The 20,045-nt window shown below is 39.7% G+C and overlaps 1 protein-coding gene across 2 annotated transcripts in view; it reads left to right on the plus strand.

Annotated features, from left to right (window-relative positions):
• smap1 (small ArfGAP 1) overlaps window positions 1-20,045 on the plus strand; it is an 85,571-nt gene that overhangs the window by 60,751 nt on the left and 4,775 nt on the right. For both annotated transcript variants that reach the window (XM_056761351.1, XM_056761352.1), the window contains 3 exons: window positions 7,438-7,516; window positions 11,248-11,366; window positions 19,451-19,676. In XM_056761351.1, the coding sequence (XP_056617329.1) occupies window positions 7,438-7,516; window positions 11,248-11,366; window positions 19,451-19,676 (424 nt within the window). The remainder of the gene's footprint in view (window positions 1-7,437; window positions 7,517-11,247; window positions 11,367-19,450; window positions 19,677-20,045) is intronic.

The raw sequence follows: 20,045 nt of genomic DNA on the forward strand, positions 1-20,045 counted from the left end.
TCAAGACGGCACTACTCGGGAATCATAATTAGATCTGCGTCGGTTTGTAGGTGTTTGGTTGAGGAAATGACGGCTACAATTTTTCTAACTCTGAGGGATTCTTTGTGATAAAGATAAGCTTTTATGAAAAGTTTTAATTAAAACTCTATTGCCAGCCGACGGGGGTGTAATGGGGTGACGGCGGCGTAGCTTTGTTTGTGTGAGGTGGTGATGGGAAAGAGATAAGATCTTAGAAATCTGCCCGTGTTGGTACACTGTTCCACGCAAACGCGCAGAGACGATCCACTGTAGTTTTGATTTATTTTTTGAAAAGGCCTCTTTTTGGTTGGCAGGGACCTACTCCTGTGAAATCTGCAAATCCAATTACTTTATGCAAAGTGGGAGCAGTTGTGTTTTCTTAAGAACAAAATAAAACTTACATTAGAATCTATTAACAATGCTTTGTGAACAAATAGCAGATTGCTTTGATGTGGAAAGAGCAAATGAGTTCTGGAGACTCAGTCAGTGGCGGCGTTCTGGCTCGGGAAATGCTTAAAGAAATGCGTCTGAAGATTTAAGGCGTCTCCTGAAAGCTAGTGAGGAACTTCTGAGAGCTCTCAGAAGATTTTGTTTCTTTTAGTTGTGTCTCTGTCTCTCACCCCCTCCAACCACTATCTTCCCAGTTCCTTTTATTAAAATGCAATTGCTTAATCTGATACTTTCTTTGAATTTGCTTTGAAATGTGCAGGTCCTGTAATACAAGTTAATAAAAGTTCTCCCCTCCTGACCTATACAGCCTGTTTTAAAGGGTTTCCACACTTTTCCCCTAAAGGGACAGTTCACCCCAAAATAAAAATTCTATCATTTACAGAGTCTGTACAATTTTCTTTGTCTCCGATTAACAGTAGGACATATATTTGAGAGAATGCTTGTAACCAAACAGTTCTTGGCCACCATTGACTACCATAGAAGGAAAAATGACAATGGTATTTAGAAGGAAAAATGACAATGGTATTTAAAAGGACCCCAGAACCGTTTGCTGTCCCACATTCTTCAAAATATCCTTTTGGATAGGGGTGGGCGATCCCGATACTCTGGATCAGTATCGCATCGATACAAATATTTTTGCTGGATCCGGTTTCGGAAGTTGCTGGAGGTTAAAAAAATCCTATTCCTCTGCTGAATATTATTATCAAGCCTTGAGAAGGCTGATCTATTAGGAAACCACTGTAGGAGTTTTCATGTGCTAAATTTTTATATATTCTTGTAAATAAGAGAGTGAATGAAGCTCATCCAGCTCTCAGAATGCACAATATGTGTAGAGAAGCGAATCCATTAAGAGCATCATTCTGCACCCGGGATGGGCATGGGACCCATTATGCCACTTTACATTAGAACAGAGATGTACAGTAGTGAAGTATTTTCACTTTTACTCATGTACATTTTTTAACTATCTGTACTTTATGAGTATTTACTTTGGAAAAAAAATGATTGCACTTCACAATAAAACGTATATCATTATGTTCAGTCAACTTTCATAAATACTTTGTAGTTTTGTTCAATACAATAAAATACATGCAATTCTACACAGATCAGGAAAAAGCAGGACTTAACAAGACTTAAGGAGAAAATGGTATCGGCCCACCCCTAATTTCGGATGCTATTAGGGTCTCTGTTTATTTTGACAGCTTTCGGCTGTGCATGACGTGGCTGTATATCTGTGTTGTATACAAGGCTGTGAAAACGTAATGTGCTCCCTGGTCGTACACATTTATTTTACTGTTAATGAACTTGCTGAGAGTTATGGATGGTTGGATGCTATTTGGCATTGTTTCAGAGTGTGGGAAGAAACAAAAAAACATTTTCAGTGTAACACTTTAGCCTTCTCCTCTCATTTGTGGCTGTAAGGTTTGTCTCCCCTCCCTCCCATTCTCCATTTACACCGTCATACCCTCTGAGCTGAACATTGCATTTGACCTTTGCGAAAACAATTTGGAAAGCGTGAGGATCCAGTGGGCGTGAAAATGAGTGTGGTAAGAAGCCTGAAGTAGAGAGGCTGTAACTTCCACCTTGAGTGTGTGTGTGTTGATATTGAAGTTGACCACCTCATCGACTGGGGGCTTGAGGTTCGAGTGAAGTGGCTTCGGGGTTCAGACAGCCCTTTCTGAGCTCCATATATACTGCAGTGAGGGCATCATCATTAACCTCAACATCTCAGCCCGTCCACTCAGAATTCACACATCATAGCTGATTCGCGGGGCGGCCGGTGGAGTGATGTCAAGATAAAAGGTGAGTTAGGGAGGGAAGGAGCACTGAATCTCACTGGAGATCTTTGGAAAGATGAGGATGTGAGCAACCTTTAGAGAATGAGATCACACAGCAGGAGAGAGGTGGTAATGCGCATAAATGCACCTGTAATATCACTCATAACAATGGAATAGTTCAACCAAACATGAAAATCCCTGAATGCCAGAGTTAACTATTATGTACTCCAAAACCGTATGCCATTATTGTCTTTTATGAAATACAGAAGGTGACATTTCATTCGTCAATGCAACAGTTTTGACAACATCTGTCTGAAAAGCTTCCGCAATGTAGCATTCACAAGATTGCTTTGTGTGAAACGGTATTTAAATCTTTACTCGCCACATAATATGGTATGGGGGGTTTTTATAGAGCCTCTTTGTAAATAATGACACGTTTGTCTTGTTTAGGAGAACCTTTCCTTAATAAAGGAAATAATGTTTTGTTTAATGGCTTTTCTTTATAAAATTCATAGCATAATATTTTGTGTTTATACAGCAATACTTTTCAGTCTATCGCAGCCTTCGTTCTTTCTTTCCCCTTCCTTACTTTTTGCTACGCTTTTGCCTGGCCATCAAACGAATTAAGCATAAAAACTGTTTCTGTCTGGCTGCAGAGGAGTTTTTTTCTGAAGCCCTCACAAAAGCGCAGACTCTATAGAGAAACACTCTGTGTGTACGTGTGTGTGCGTGTTAGCAGGCAGGCGTGACCGTGTCCATACACCATATTCAGTGTGATGTTTGCTGACAGTTTGTGCCGGACCAGAAGCTCGGCTCAGAGCCCCTACAGTACATCATTCACACAATTCTGATCTCGTACCATCGTTCCCTCTCTCCCTTGCCAAACATCTATTGTTGATCTGTAAAATTTTCATGCCTGTCCATCTCACGATAATGCTAACAAAGGCTTATCACTGAAAAATGCACCCACTACCCATACCAATTAATATTCCATCTTGTACTACACAACTGTAACAAAGTTCATAGATCAGGGAGGGAAGAGCCAAAAACTGACTATGGTTTAAACTGTTATGTCACTTTAATTACAAAAATAAACAACTAACAAAACTAAAGCGACAGCAAACATCAATATGGTGGTCCCAGTCCACTGTCTTCGCCCCTCATTTTATCCTTCTAGGTTAGGGTTTTTTAAAACTTTATGATGCCAAGGACCCCCAAATATTATTTACCTTTTGTGAGGGACCCCCTTTCTAAAATCTATAAATTGTTATGTATAAATGAACATTTAAACTTCTGCTAGCAAATAGGTAAAAAATTGCTCTCACGAACCTTCCCTGCATCGGTTCCACATTTGAGGAATGATCTGCCTGCTGCCACAAGATCAGCAGATTCAATAGCAATCTTTAAGAATCGGCTGAAAACACATCTCTTCGGTCAGCACCTGACCGATAATTTCTGATTTCTATATCTTTTCTACAATATCTAAAAAAATGCATGCTTAGATAAACTAAACTTGGCTCTGTACACTGTAGTAGGATTTGTGAGACATGTTTTTATTGCTCTTATGCTTTTTGTTGTCCTAATGTTTGACACAATTGCTTCCATTCCTTTCCCAATTTGTAACTCGCTTTGGATAAAAGCGTCTGCTAAATGACTAAATGTAAATACAACATGCATGTTGTTTCTGAACTTTGCTGTACTTTTGGATGTAGGCCTATTTAAAAAAAAATGATAAATTTGCATGTAGCAGAAGAAAGAGATAAACATTTCAAATGACATGATAATACATTTCAGTAGACTTTTACAATGTTTGCAATGTAGACTTTTACAGTGTTTCATCTTTTCTCTAAAATTTTCCGAGGACACCTTTCAACCCTCTGGGGATCCCCTGGGCGTCACAGGACCCCAGTTTCAAATCCCCTGTTCACGATAATCCTTACTGTCAGTTTGACATGAAATTTGGACGAATATGGTTTGGTCAAATATGTTTTACGATAGGTCAAAGATATTTTTTGAATTCCCCATAAATACAGAAGTAAAATGTAATTGCCTTTTTGGATTGCACTTTATCCCTATTCCTTTTGCTTCTGCCCATTTGAATATCCTTCGGCGTGTGTGTCTGAGTGTGGCAGAATGTCTGGACTCTGATGGAGTGTTCATGGATTTACAGCTGATTAAAGTGGAATTGGAAGAAGTAATCAGAGATGTAAGTGCCCGTGCTGATTATGAGCTGAAGACTCCTCAGGCCGCCCCCAGTTTAGATCCCTGATAAGCACAATGATGAACTATAATTAATGATAAGCATATTAAATGATAACACAGTCTTGTTTTCTCCCCCCACGGCACAAGGCCTCCGCATCGTCATTCTGTGCATCCTCTGGCAGATGCTGCCACACTGTCATTAACCGCTGGCTGGCTTTTGTGTAGCTTTAATTACTGCAAACTAAATGTGTTTGACTGCTTATAATGCTGTATATAACCAAGATCTCATTTATGTCCACCTTCAGTTTTGGGGAAAATGACCAGCCAATATTTCTGCAAAATTGGCTTAAGTGTTGGTGAAGAGCATCAATCATACTATAGAAAAAGCATGGTTCATCGCAATGTCTATTTATTATTAAACTGTATGAATTCTAAACCTGAACTAAAGTGGGATTGTAAGGTGCTTTAAGATTTCTAACCTGCCTTTTTATTTCACTGGGTGGTTTCACTCATTATTAATAACTGCTGTCAGATCTCTGGAGCGAGAGCTCTTTCCTGCTCTGTGAGTGTGTAAAGAACAGAGTCTTTACTGAACAGAGCTACTAAAAATGGCCATTTAGAGTGCGTAACTTATTTTATAGAAAAAAATATATTATGAAGGTATTTTATTGCTATGGTTTTGGAAGATAGAATTATCTCATTTTATGGAAATAAAAACATAACGCTTCATACGGTCTTTATACACCTCTGAAGACATAGTTATGTCAATTATATTATATTACATTTCTGTCAATAGATCCTCCAAAGAATTTAACATTGGACCTTTAAGGTAAACCCTAATAAATTCATGATTTTGTCTTCAGGCTATGTAAGATACTTCAGCAAATACATTTTTTGTTTGACATCGATGTCTAATACAAAGCTACCATCATTCTTCTGAGTGGCCTTTTTTGACATAAACAATAATGTGTTGTGTTGTCTTGTGTACAGCTTGAGTTTTTTTTACTTCTGGCTCCTTCACTATCAGTCACCCATCATGGGTTGTAATAGGCCTGCATTAACATCCTACTTTGATCATCTCTGTTTTCTAATCTCCAGAAGAAAAAAACGTCACAGTCTATTGATGAATATGTAAATCAGTACTAGACTCATCTATATACACTAGCTCTCTGATAATGATGACAGGAGTGCATGAAGTTGTGAATGCTGGGCCAAGTGTGTTTGGTTGTACGTCAGTCCAGAAAGAAGTGTTGCGCATGTGGCTCTATGCAGAACGGCAAGCATCTCTTGATCCTGTTTGTGCGGTGCGAACGCGTTGAGTGCGAGGAAATGCGACCCAAATGGAATTACTCTTCCATCAAAGGGAAGTATTCATGAATTAAAAATGACCTTGATTGGAGAGGCCCCTGAGACAGAACGCCACAGTTCAAGCAATTTCACACCCGTTCGCTGAACGCCTTGCCAGCGCGACGGGAGGCGTGCCGAGGGCCTGAGAGTGGAGAAAGTAAAAGAAAACGGATTTATAGATTTCATGTGTAGGAGTAAAAGCATGGCATCGAGAACAAATCGTTTATGCTGTACGAGGTGTGTATGTTTGTATTTGTCTTTCTTATTTGAGACTTGTGGATGTTTTGTTTGTTTGTCTCAGGCTGTGTTGTGTTTCCATCATCTAAAGCACAAATACATTCTTGATGGATTTCGTCTTCGAAGTCGCCTTGGAAATGTGTGCGTTAAAGTCAACAAATAGAAAAGCACCTAAGCCCTTGAATTCATACATAATTCAGCCATAGCCAACCATTTTAAGACTGCAGATTTCCATCACAGAGGTAAATAACAGTTGTGCATCTGCTTTTGAAGGGCTGTACCTCGCATTCCCGCCCGTTTTTGTGCTCGTACAAACAAACACGAAAAGGTCACAAGTGAAAGACTCCTCGCAGAATCAGCCCTGTACACAAAAGCTGACATGCAAGGCTGGAGAGGATTTTCACCAGTAAAAGATTAAGATTCAATTCATTTTAATTCAATATCCAACCTTTTCTCAAGAGCTTATGGCTCAGTCATGTATAAAACCACCCTTTTGATAGCTTTCATAATTCAGGAGCTTGTAAAATTACAGGCGATCAATGTAATTTCTTATCAGAAACTAGATTTCACGGCTATAAAATCGGGATGGTATATTTCGCTAGGCTACGTGGGTTGTTTTTCATTTCATTGCGCAGTTGAATGGACCCGAGTCTCGGGCTCGCTGAAGAGCAACAGCCAATGTTCTTTTTCACATTTAATCCTCCACCCATGATGCACCTGGTTTGACACTTCACCACAAACCCGAGCCGGCAGATGCTCATTAGAGCGCTTGTGTCAGCTTTATCTTGCCTTTCAATCGCACCATCTCCGTTGCTCAATTCCAATCTTTTGCCAGGAACAATTCAGTAACAATGACGTTAGATGACAAATTCGCATTTTATCATTTTCTTTTTATGTGCTAATAAGGCAGATGTCAGACCATTCAGATTTGACAGTACGGTCTGATTCTGTGTGTGTGTTGTTGTGTACTGCCTTGTCTGGCTCCTTTGTTTCCTCGTGTCGCTGTCCTCTCGAGTTTGCTTGTACGAGGCTGTTTGTGTATATTTGCGAGTGTGTTTTGGTGTAGAATGAGATTTTTAAGGGCTTGTGCCTGGCTTTGATCCAGACTTTAACACAGCGCCGACCGATCAGCGGTTCAGGCTGGATTAAGGCTCTTCAGATGGCCTCTGTCTGCCCATCGCAAATCACAACCCACCTCAAGTGGCTTTGTACTGCTGCTCCAAAGAGGAGCGGTCAGTCAACACCTGTGAGATGTAGCCAGGTGTCAGTAAGGTGGTAAACAAAGAGAAGTGAAGATATTTGGGGGCCGCATTGCACAAGCAGGAAAGCTATTTATACATAGAATGTATTCATGAAACCAAAGCTGCTTTGTAACATCCTCTTTCTCTTTTATCTCCTTCCTTTCTAGAAAAGAGATGACATCCAGATAGATTCCAGAGCCAGTCCTAAGAAGAGCGCAGAGCCTGCTATCGACCTGCTAGGCCTCGGTAAGACATGAATAATTGATTACACTTAAAGCCATTTCAATTGATGGAATCTAATACGGGATTCAGTTTTTAATACAGACTGCAACCAGTCATAACTCAACACTGGGACTATCAATTGAACCTGGTGGTTAATGAGATTAATTATAAAAAAATAATAAAATGTAATAAAAATAGCAATTAATTTAGCCACCCAGACCTGGGTAAAAATTCTGTACCTGAAATAACTACCTTCATGCTGTCTCTTTATTTGGAATATTAAAGAAAAGTTTTTTTTTCTTTTTTTTTCTTTTTTACAGTCCATGCACCAAAGATGTGTATCTGCATGTACTTAAAGGTCCAGTGTATGAAATTTAGCGGCATCTAGTGGTGGGGTTGCAAATTGCAACTAACGGCTCTCTCCACCCTACCTTTCGAAGCACTACGGTGGCTGACACAGAACTAAAATGTCGCCATGCTTTATGATTTAAGGTCTTTATACACCTCTGAACGCATAGTTATGAATATTATAATGCATTTATGTCAATAGATCCTCCAAAAAATTACACACTGGAACTTTAATTAGGTTTGCTTATTTGTTTACGTTTGATTTGTATTAGTCAATGGTAATATCATTATAATAAATTTGTTCTAACTTTTTTATATATTGTCTGATTTAAACTGAAATAGAAACACTGGAAAACACTTCTAAGACAAGGGCTCGGTCTCCCATGCGAGACGTTTAAAAAACTACGTGAGTGATCTGATAGGGAACTCAGTAAGTGCTATTGCTGCTATTGCAGTTCAGATGAAGGTTGAGAAAAACACACTGATAGTTCAGTCCTGACGGTATTGATCAGACAGGCAACCTGAGCCCTTGAGATGACCAAACACAATTGATGTTATATTACTTCTTGGGAAATTAAAGTTTCTATTTGCTGCCCTGGAGCTTTCCTTTGCCATTCCGTCTTGCGTTTTTATCGCTTTCCCCATCTCTCGCGCTCTCTTTCAATATCTTCCAGTCTCTCGATCTCAGTCGATAGAGAGTTGTCCGTTATGATGACTGAGAGAGACGGTGAAGAGACAGAGGGGTCGGTTGGAATCGAGAGAGAAGATATGAATTTCCGTGGATGGTGTGTGTGCCCCAGGCACGTGGGATACAGAGAGCTGAGTGGTTGTGTGTGTGTCTAGATGTATGTTTTCCGCTGCAGGGCTATAGGGGTCAGTACTGATGAAGAGCGGCTGGAGATGATGGTGTTGAGATTGAGACATGCGTCTTATTGATGTGTTTTTGCTCAAGGCTTTGGTGTCTCTCATCCCCACTTCACACAAGCAACGGACCCCAGCACTGTGTTTCTTCCCCCTTTCTTTTCTCTGATACTTAACTTTTGCTGCTGAGCCTTAAATGGTTTTTAAGATTTAATGATTCAATAAAAGTTTTATTTTTAGGGATCACCGATATGTACATTTTGGCCAATAACAGATAATTCTTAAACATCGGAAGCCGATAACCGATATACTGGCCGATATACTGTAACTAAATATAAATATAAAAGACTGAAACAAAAAGCAAGAAGTGGACAACTGCTTTTTATTTGAAAACATTGACTGCAGAAAACAAAGGTAACCATTAGTTCACTTTCCCCCCCTGAAAATCATGTATAAAGCCTTCTTAACACTAGTTCATTAGCCTTTAAACATTTCTGATATATATTTTATTTAATAAACAAATTATAGATTTTCTTCCAGAGCAACCGTGAAAAGTGTTCTTAATAGCCACATCACAACAGCTCTCAAGACAGAAAGCTTTCAGACAGCAGTCTGATTCAAACAATGTACTTTTGTTCCTACAATTTACACATTCATAAATACCGTGTCTGCATACTGTACCTACATCAACAATATTTTGCTATTAGCAGTAAGTGAATGATAATGACAAAAAGACAGTACTGTACTGTATTTCAACTGTGAGCAGCATGCAGCAGAAGTTTAACCAGAGGAAATCATTTATGATTTATCACTTCTAATATATCGGCCTACATTTTTTTTATCCCCGACGATAATTTATTGTGGATCCCTATTTTTTTTTTGTCAGAATGCTGTAGCGTTTACACTATGAATGTGATGAAGTCATGGTTTTCTAACTTCTGAAAATCCACTTTTTGTTCTTATCAGAAGTTTGTGCATAAAAAAACATCCAAAACAGAATGCAATGTTTTCATAAAGTTCTTTAATAGAAATCTCTGCAACATGTTTCTCTGATTTCTCTTTCCTTTCTTACAGCCCCCAACTCATGAAATCTTTCATCCCTCCTCTTCCCCACAGCCATCGCTTTTCTCTTCAATAATATTACTGTGAGCTCTTATTTTCATGGATTTTATCAGTCATAAAAGAAGCCACCGGCTCTTTGCGCAGTGTAATGTGTGAACACAGGCTGGGCTCTGATGGAGTCTTTGACTTTAATGGAATGAGAGAACGCGTCTGAGCGACAGCCCGGCAACTGTGGAGAGCGGGTGCGTGTTGGCGGACTCGTATGCGAAGTGTGATTAGATTTCCTGCTCTCTCGGATGGAGTCGATAGGTAGCGGGAAGGGGAAAGACGAGCTGAGCGGGCGGTGTGGGTCGCTGCCGGTAGATCAGTACTTAGAGTTGTATGAACAGGTTTAGCTTGGAAGTGGTCATTAGTGATTCACAGATCTGTGTAAATGAGATGGAAAGAGTCTCAACGATTTGGATTCGATTTCCCATAATGTTTTTCAATTCTCTTTTTAGTTCTTGAGAAATAGTTGGTCATAACTGTTTGTTGCTGTAGCCCAATGCGTATGCTAAACAAGTGCAATACCTCACTTTTTTTGCATATTGTCAGTTCTTAATTAGATCTTAATAAGGCGTGTAAACCGGACAGTTCATCATGATAAGATAAATTAGAATATCAATCATCCCCACCAGCGATGCAATATTTGCCGATACCTTGAAAACTTCTGCTGTATTGGATTCCATAAATGTATTGATTTTTTATATAACTTTCATAGTTTACACAAGCACTTATATTTGTAATAACTCACAATGAACATTTAATTAAACTAAAATTGCACACTCTCTGTTCTAAATGGCACATTCACATTAACGAAAAATAAGTTTGACTAACGTTACGCCAGGAATGAGCACGTGGAGAATGTCTTAATAAAGATACCTCCTATCGATATTTTATGTGTGGCATCAATGCATCATAACTTTAGAAATGTATCTAAATTCAAATATGAAACGTAAGCAGCTTGGAGAAGATAAATCTGACTCTTCAGATTTTCATTGCATAGGAAATTTATTTTCAACAGGTTTTTTGTCATTTTTCCCCAATCTAACTTGAATTTTCTTAGAAATGTTTGCTATTGCTTTTATCATCTGTTTGTTTGGGTTATGACTAGGCTGTTTTTTTTTTAAAAGGAGACTTTTGTACAGCTTGGTTATTTCATACAGCTTAAATAAATAGGCATGTTTAATATGTTAAAATTTTGCAGTTCTCTGCTTATTTTGCAATATAAAACTTCTAAAATGAGTTTGATTGTAAAATAAAACCGCCTGAGGCTTCAAAATGTTTTTGAGCACACATCCAGTCTGTTAACTTTGACCTAATACTGTTGCTTAGGTTTGTGGCTTTTTGTTTGTTCATCATCATTTACTATTTTCTCAATATTCAATTTATCTTCATTCCACATCTTCTCACTTTATGGTTCTGGTCTGGATTTTCTCTCACAGATGCACCCACAGCAGGCAGCGGGGCGGGAACAAGCAGTGCTGCTCCAATCAGTGATGACCTCGACATTTTCGGACCAATGGTATCCAACCCTCTGCCCTCAAGCACCAACACAAACCAGGTACGTGAGTGCATCAGTTGCTTATCGAATGGATTGTGGATGTGTGTTAAACTCAAAATACCCGCTTGATCTTATTCTGGTGCGTTTTCCATACATTCACATTTTGTCTTAATGTGTCTAAATGAAGTTTGTCAAGTCTTTTTCAATATTTAAATATTTAACCTGAAATTTGTATATTTTTGGGCATATTAGATGTATACAATGGCCACAGCTGTAGATGTAAATGATGGGAGTGACTATAGAAGACCACAACAAAGAAATATTGATGAAAAAGGTTGGCAGCAATATACAGAAAGAACCCATCATTCCTAAAACTGATTCTTAAGTGTATTTGGTAATTGATCATGTCATATGCTGGGTAATGCCAAGCAGACCTAGTAGTCAGAAACCTCAATAAAGAAACAGGAAGAGCTGTTTTATTCTGAGCTTACAAAACATCCTTCTGCTCCTGCCTGCCCTCATCCAGTCTAAAATCCACTGAGTAAGAGAGACAAAGAAAAGGTCAAGCTCAATTGTTTTAATTTCCTTGGCAAACAAAATGATTACGTTTTGCCTGTCTTGTTGCGGCTGACAGAACTGACTTGCGGGGTCTTTCTGGCCAAAGGACGCACAGTGAATAATGAGGGGATATTAACATTTTTTACGGCCCTTCACTGAGGAGAGTGAACAGAAGAGACATTTAATAATGTCAAGAGAAGAGAATGATGAGAACAGAGTAATGTTGAGAGGAGAGAGAGAGAAATTTGGTTGGCAAGTGCATGTCTTTGTCAGTCAGATAAAGGTTGTTTGACTGAGCTAAGACGTCCGTGCTTTACATATAGCCGCCCTGCAGAGGGACTCCTGGACCCCGTTGACAGCTTTGTAGTTCAATGCGTCCTTGGCTGGTGTCGCCATCCTATCCAGCATGGGACCATCATAATCCTGTCTTTGTTTCTCTTCCTCGTTTCCAATACACCTGTCCGGTTCATCGTTCTCACACAAAATGAGAGGAGATTTTTTTTATCCCAGAGGCCTGAAGCTGTGCTGAACAAGCCAAGAAAGCAGTTTTTCGACAACAAAGGCTTTCCCTACTCAAATCAATGAGAGGTGAGAGGGGTTGTAGAGCTCCTGGATTGACCCAGACATCTCGACTGGAATAATAGATGTCCCTATTACTTTAGCCATTCCCAAGCCAGTTATGCACACATACAATGCGCTATAATCAATGCAAGCATGTGCGCATTACGTCCTCATGGGATGCTAATAAAAAACAAAAGAGCTAAAGAGAATATTTGCGAAAAATAAGCAATCGCACACAAGCCATTAGTGTCAACGGCACACTGTCAATTTCTGCTTTAATTTTTCAGATGAATCGAACGACAGTGGGAGTGTGAAGGGGAGGATGGTAGCATTATGCCTTTATTCTTGTTTGTAGTCTTTTGGAGTCTTTGTGTGGAGGATGTGTCAGGAGTCGCACACAGGCGCTTAGAGGATGTGGAGGCTTTTGTGTGTTTGAAGATGCGTCACATACAGTATAAAAATTTGATTATTTATGTGTGTGAATTGGGATACGTTTTTTTCACAGTTATAGCGAGCCGTGAGGACCTTTTCTGTACATGTTTTTAAGAACACTGGTACGCAGGGTCTGAATTAAACACTTGCCAAGCACCAAGTAAAAGCAAAAATTGGCTTTAGAGAGCAAATCGGACTTGTTGGCCTAGGAGCGGCTACATAATGTGTGGTTTAAAGTGAAAGTTCACCAAAAATGAAAGTTCTGTCATCATTTACTCATTATTTACAACTTCTGCAGAACACAAAAGAAGATATTTAAAAAATGTTGGTAACCAAACAACGGTGGAAATCAATCACTTCTATTGAATGGTCAATCGGTTTCACCATTGTTCAGTTACCAACATTCTTCATCTTCTTTTGTTTTCTGCAGAAGAAAGTATGTCACACAGGTTTGAAATGACAAGAGGTGAGTAAATGAAGACAGAATTTAGATTTTTGGTCGGAATGTGACCCTTTCACCGTGTCTACACCACACGCGACCGCATCCAGTGTGGGCACTATTTCAAAGATTCAAAATGCTTTGATTGTCTTTTGTCATGTCGCATCGAGCCCGTAGACACCGTGTTACTAATGGACACAAGAAATTCAAATTACAATATATAAACTACAATTCTCAATCATTTTTAGGTTAAAGGTGCCCGAGAACTCTTGGTTTTCCTAAATTCTTCGAAATATCTCATTATGTGTTCCAACAGAACAAACAATATACAATATTTTTTTTCCTACTGTGGTATTGGATGATGTCCCAGAACCGAAAATTGCTAACATTTTTCCAAATATCTTTCTCCATGTTAATTGGAACAAAGAAATTCATACAGGTTACTAAATGATGACAGAATTTTTATTTTTGGATGAACTATCCCTTTAAACCTGAGGGGAGAGAAAGATGCGAGCGTTAGAGACATGTGGAGCCCTTGATGAGACACCCCTGTGCTTCCATGTTCTCGGTTCCTTCAGAGCGGCTCCAGCCCGTGCATGTTGAATCTGTCCTCAAACTTCCTTTTTCCACATCTCATCCGCTGCCAGCTTTCATATCACACCCCCTGAGACACGCACACACTCCACTCGTTGCATTTTGCTCCTAAGGACTTCCCCCTCATCAAAGCCTCTGTGTGAATGCACAACCACTCGCTGGTTCTGTTTCCCATGATGCTCAGTTAGCAACAAATCCTCTCTCCCTGTTATTGACGCCGTGACCGGCGTGTTTCTCTTTTGCGCTCTAATCAAACTGTCAGTGTTGTTTCTGTACACAGGAGCTTTGTGTGAGGATATTTACATCAATATTTTCACAAGTGCTTTTTTGTGGATCCGCATCTCTAGCATTGCAACATCCAGTTGTTTTATTTTTTCGCTATTTAATGTCCACTCTACATTAAATAACTAGATGTGAGGAACAGATCTCACTTCCTTATTTTGCTTATGTTTAATGTAGAGTTACATATAAATGTTTTACAATGTTTTTTTATTTTCTGCAACTAACTGGGCTGGGTCCTGTTTTTTCTTATATTTTAGTTTGGTACCATCTGTCAGCTGGGGTCTTGCACTAGTTCTGGTTCTACACACAATTTTCTTCGCATTTCTGAGGATGTATCATGTGCTGACTCACTAATGAATCATTCAACTGTTTAAAGCGGTTCGAGTGTGGGTTTCTCATCAAAAACACATCACCCTACCTTTAGGATGCATTCTAAACATTTTATGTCCTTTTGTGCACAGTGGGTTTTCACTCTCAACATATGGGCCTGCCAGCATGCCATACACATTCAGCGCTGAATGCATAAATGCATGCAGCACAGTGGAAAGTCTGAATTGGATCCCTCATAGCACATAAAACACACATCAATATATGTACACTGTATATAGACACATAAGTGAGCTGCAGTAATGTGTGTACGTGTGTGTTTTTAAGCACAGATGGTCTCTCAGTAGGACTGATGCCTAATGAAAGCTGAGCTGGTTCAGTGTGTACATCTCTACAAAGAGCAAAGTCTCTGCGGTAGCGGGCATGCTGGGGGCCAACTGCTTTATCCCAGTTTTAAAAGATAGGCGTTGTTGCTAAACAACATTATTCACTTAACTCAATGTCAATGTAACAACAGTGTTTTTATGTATCCAGGGACAGGACAGCACATATGTATGTATAAGTGAAAATATAAATGTATTTACAGCCGCAGAAAAAAATGAGAGACCGTTCCAATTGTTCATTTTATCAGCATTTCTAGGTGTATTGCGGCCATTCCAATCCATTGTCTGTTGAACAAAAACAAACCTCAGGGGTGACAAAGTCATCCAACAGCAATGTGAAAGGCTGACAGCATGATGAGACGCATGAAAACTGTGACAAATTGTTTTAAATTTTCCTTAATACGTGTACAAAGTTGAAGAGTTTGATTCGAAAATGAGAACTCTGTTTTACACATTTTTCAAAAATCATGTTTTTTATTATGTTGTCATGTTTTTAGGGTGTTTTATTGCGTTTGTGAGCTGAATTTTGTTTAGTTATTATTGCTTGAATCAAAACAAGCCAACTGCAACTGTTTTCTTTGCAGTATTTGAGGTCTCAAAAAATACAGAGCGATTGATTCTGTTATTGTTTCTCCAATGTTCTGCAAAGAAATGCAAATAGATGCAATATTTTCATTTGAATTGTGGGAGAAATATTGTTAGTAGTTTACAGAATGAAACAAAAATGATCATTTTACCCAAACACATAATTTTGAAATTATATTTTTTTTCTGCAGCCGTATAGACGATATATGAATATGCTGAATATTTAATGTTATTTTCTCTTAACTGTGATGAGTGAGATTATTTGCATTAACACAGACATCTTCAGCATTTGTCACAGTTCTTATGGATTTTTCCCTTCTCCGTCTTTTTCTGTCACTTTGGGTAACCTCAGACTTGCTCCGATGATGGTGAGATCAGATATGTGCTCTTGTAGGACTCCAACAAAAAACTCACTTCTATGACATGCATGTACTGCTTTCTGGGTAAAACTGTGGATTTGCCATCACTGTAGTCATTAGCAATGTTGTGTTTTTAATGATGCTGTTATAATATCTGCTGTCTGGCAAGTGACTCACCAGCAGACATATCATCTGCTTTGAGGGCTATTACTGATGCCACTTACGACCGGATGTTGGAAAATCTAGGTTTTTTATATTACTTCAAAAGGTTTGCACATATGATTCCCCATATGCAAGCATACATCTAATACGTAAAAAAATAAAAAAGACCTGCTGATCTCATTACATTGTTAGTCAAAAACAGATATTACAAATACTAAACCAATTTGTTTTGTTCATTTCCACTTTCTAAATGTAAATACATCCATAGAGCTTAAAACCACAGACAGTCCATCTGTGATGCTGTGCATGTGCAATTTAGAAAAAAGGTGAAGACATTGCCTGTGACCACATGCAAATTGTTGAGATATTTAAGGAAAGCTTAGGCATATTTGGGGACAGCACAGAGCCAAGCGTATTAATTTTTCTCTCGACCAGGCAGGCTAAGATGGCCATAATGTACCTATTTTTGTCATATTAATGGTGTGTGTGTATGTGTTCCCTAGACAGTTAATTTCCGTGAGTCTCTTTGGTAGAACAAACTCTTGATGTTAGGCACTGTGGTGAGCTTCATTGTGATATAAGGCTGTCATAGAAGGCTTTATACTATGATTTGTGTTGTGGATTTGTTGCTAGCCTAGAATTAGCTGGACTATAGCTAGTTTTTGGAAGTATTTCTACCCTAAGCTTAGCGAAGAAAGTTAACAAAAGTAGGGTTTTACCTTTTTTTACCAACTGTTTCTTAAGTGTTATAGTGGCCTTTATTACTCAAGATCATGTGTGGAGAAGGTCAAGTCCTGCTGTGTGTTGAAGTATGACCTGAACTAACAGACATCTTGGTGTAAACTGATCTTTGATTTTTTCTTTTCCCATCATATTACCGGTTGTGTAGTCGTGTTTGCTCCATATGAACTCATCTCATCCACTGTTTCCTGCTGACTGATCCTCACACTTGGGAAAGGGACTTTGGCAGGGTGGCACTACCAGACTCCGCTCTGGAATTACCCATCATCCACTCACCTTTACCAAATCCAGCCCTACAGAATTGTGATTTTACTTCACTTATGTTCGTTGCTTCACCCGTTTTTTCTGGTTTCCCAGGCAGAAGGAGGCTGTGGGAGGAACTGGATTAGCTTGACCCATAGCGCCACCAGAGTGCTAATTATCTGTGTGGGGCTGCTAATCAGACAAAGCTTGCTCTGTTACACAAAACATTCTCTCTCTCCCTCCCTCTCTATATCTCTCTGTGTGTGTTGTGTGAATGTGTGTATGGTGTTGAGAGCATTTCTCACAATAAACAACAGACGTGTGCATTTTTTCTCTTTCTCGTACGTATCAGCATAGATGAAAATGGCTGGTCCTTGTATTGTGGAGTGTGGTTTTTCCCCCAATCCCCCATGTTATCCATTTTTAATCCTAATAGCATTCTCTCTTTACCTCTGGACCCCCAGTGTATAGCTTTTTTTTATATTGTGCATCTAGTCCTGGGAAGTATGTTCTTGTTTATTGGCGGAATCCTGAGTCTAGCTTTCAAGTGTGTGTGTGATTTAGTTCCTTCTTGGTTCTCTCTCTCTCATATCAAAATCTGAACCTATTATTGGTTATAGCGCGCAAGCATCAGCCCTCACAGGTTAATCAGCCGCGAGCGTTGTGTATCAGATCTGCGAGGCAGTGTTTCCCTTATCGCGCAGCAGTGCTGTTTCACCTGGGTTCAGCGCTGCTCGGTTCTTATCAGATGTGGCCGCTGCAGCTAAATGTGTCGAGTCCTGCATACCTAAACGCAACGCTGTATATCGCCAGCACATCTAAATGGGACGAGAGGGCTTTATCTGTCCCTGCCAACATTCACCCCTCCCCTAGCCATACCTTTTGTCCCTGATTACAGCATTAAAGCGTTTCCGTGCCCAGCTCTTCTCCGGATGCTGATGGAGATATGACATTGACCAGCTCTGAATATCTCTTTGTCTTTATTTATAAGCTCTCGCGTCCCTCCACTGAATGATACTAGAAGATTTTGGTGGGGTAATCGATTGATACACATAGTTTCTTTTCGCTTGATTTGCATCCAAATGATGTGGCAGGCATCTCTCTTTTTTTCTTGAAGACTCTGAGGGTCTTCTTTTGTGAGCCTATTGCGACATAGGGTTGGGTTCCAGAACAGGTTCTATTTTAGAACCAGTCTAATTGGTGGATCCAAAAAGTGGTTTTGATACGATTGTCACGTTTTGATTCATTTATCGATTCACATTTTCAGATGGCTTGGGTCTTGTCTCACATCAACCGAACAAGATAGCACCTGCTAATACGTTTGGTTGTCATTTTTTTATTCTAATTGTTAGGAGCCTTTCATTGGATTAAAATTTGTCGTGCGGGATGAGTCATCATTACTGTAAGTGAGTTTTCTGTAAGAGTTTAAAAGCTGCAGACTTTTATTATTTGTCTTAAAGGGATGCTCCACCTGAAAAATAAAAATTCTCTAATGCTTTACTCGCCCCCTAGTTGTTAAAAACCCGTATATACCGTCAGTTGCATACGTTCTTCCAAATATCTCTCTTTGTGTTCCAATGAACAAAGAAATGTATACAGGTTTGGAACAGCTTGAGCTTAGATTTTTATTTTTGGGTGGCGTATCCCTTTAAGCCTGCCATGGTTATTACCGAAGCATCTGAGTTTCCAACATTGGAACGTAACCAACGCCAAATCACATCTCCTGCAGAGAGCTCCTGCTCCACATCTAATGACCTTATAACGCTGTTGAATTTCTTCAGCCTGGTGCCACCACAGCCATTGTCAGCATGCTGAGCTTCCTGGAACCAAAATATGATTTAGACCCTAAACTTTCCCCTCATTCATATTGACAGACTTTGGTTTTGGAGGGGGTAACCATGGCATCAGCCGCACCATCTGCAGCTTTGTGACTCTGCTAGTCTGCCATCCTACGTCTGTAATTGAGTAAACGGATGCAGGTGCGTTGACTGAACGCACATCGTCTCTTACTGATTCTCTCCTCAATCTTCTGCCGGTTGCGGGTGTGTGTGCGCTTTAAGTTTGTGTAAGCAATGAATTGTCTCATCATCCTGAACTATTCATTCATCACAGCTGCGGTGTAATTAATGTCATTTCTCTGCTTCAAGTTGATGAAGTTTTTTCTTGCTTGTTTTTGGGTGTGTGCTGTATGTGACTCTGAATGATGTCTATGTACAGATGTGCGTTTGTCACTCATTAACTTTCGCTAAACAGTTTTCTCTGATCATTGTCTTTCTAATAAAATTCCACTTTGTTTTTCAGGCCGACTCCTAATAGTTGATCGATACTGTGTTTCACGCTTCATGTATTCTTGTTGACATGTAATTGCTTTGCAATTCAGAACTCAGTGTAAATGCTAACAAGTCTTTTAATGTCTTGGGAAATTATGTGTATAGAAATGTGTAAACCAGAGTGTGTACTGTCTCCTGTGCTCTTTAGGTCAGTTCCAGTATGCCGTCTGGCAGCATTCAGACCGGCTCCTCTGCTGTGACTGTGGCAGGATCATCCGGAACAGGAAGTGCTGATCCAGCACAAGGAGATCTGGACCTGTTCAGTGAAAACAGCGGGAGCAGCAAAGCAGAAGACTCGGCCAAGAAACTGCTCTCCAAGGACTCGATTCTCTCCCTCTATGGCTCCAGCTCTGTTCCACAGCAGCCCGCACAAGGTACGAGCATCCTCAGAAGTGGCGCTTTTTTGTTCTTTTGAGAACCTGCAAAAGAATGCAAATCTATAAATAGCGTTATACATCCATTCCTAATGATGCTCCTTATCTCCGAAAAAGAAGAGAAGCCCTGCTTTAATGGGGAGGGGGGATATCAATAATTCAAGCATTGTGTGGCTCAGCACTCTGATACTGCTGAACGTGGTTTAAAGCCCCCTGTTCGTTTGCTTTGCTCTTCAAAGAGGACATTTCCCTAAACCTCAGATGCTCCAAATGAAGGCCGTGCCATTTCTCAACCATCAGGGCGCTTTTGAAGGCAGTCTTTCATCCTGAACACCTCTCCATTTCCTTGAAGAACTGCACACATTAGCG

This window comes from Triplophysa dalaica, chromosome 11 (assembly GCF_015846415.1).
Source record: "Triplophysa dalaica isolate WHDGS20190420 chromosome 11, ASM1584641v1, whole genome shotgun sequence".
NCBI lineage: Eukaryota > Metazoa > Chordata > Actinopteri > Cypriniformes > Nemacheilidae > Triplophysa > Triplophysa dalaica.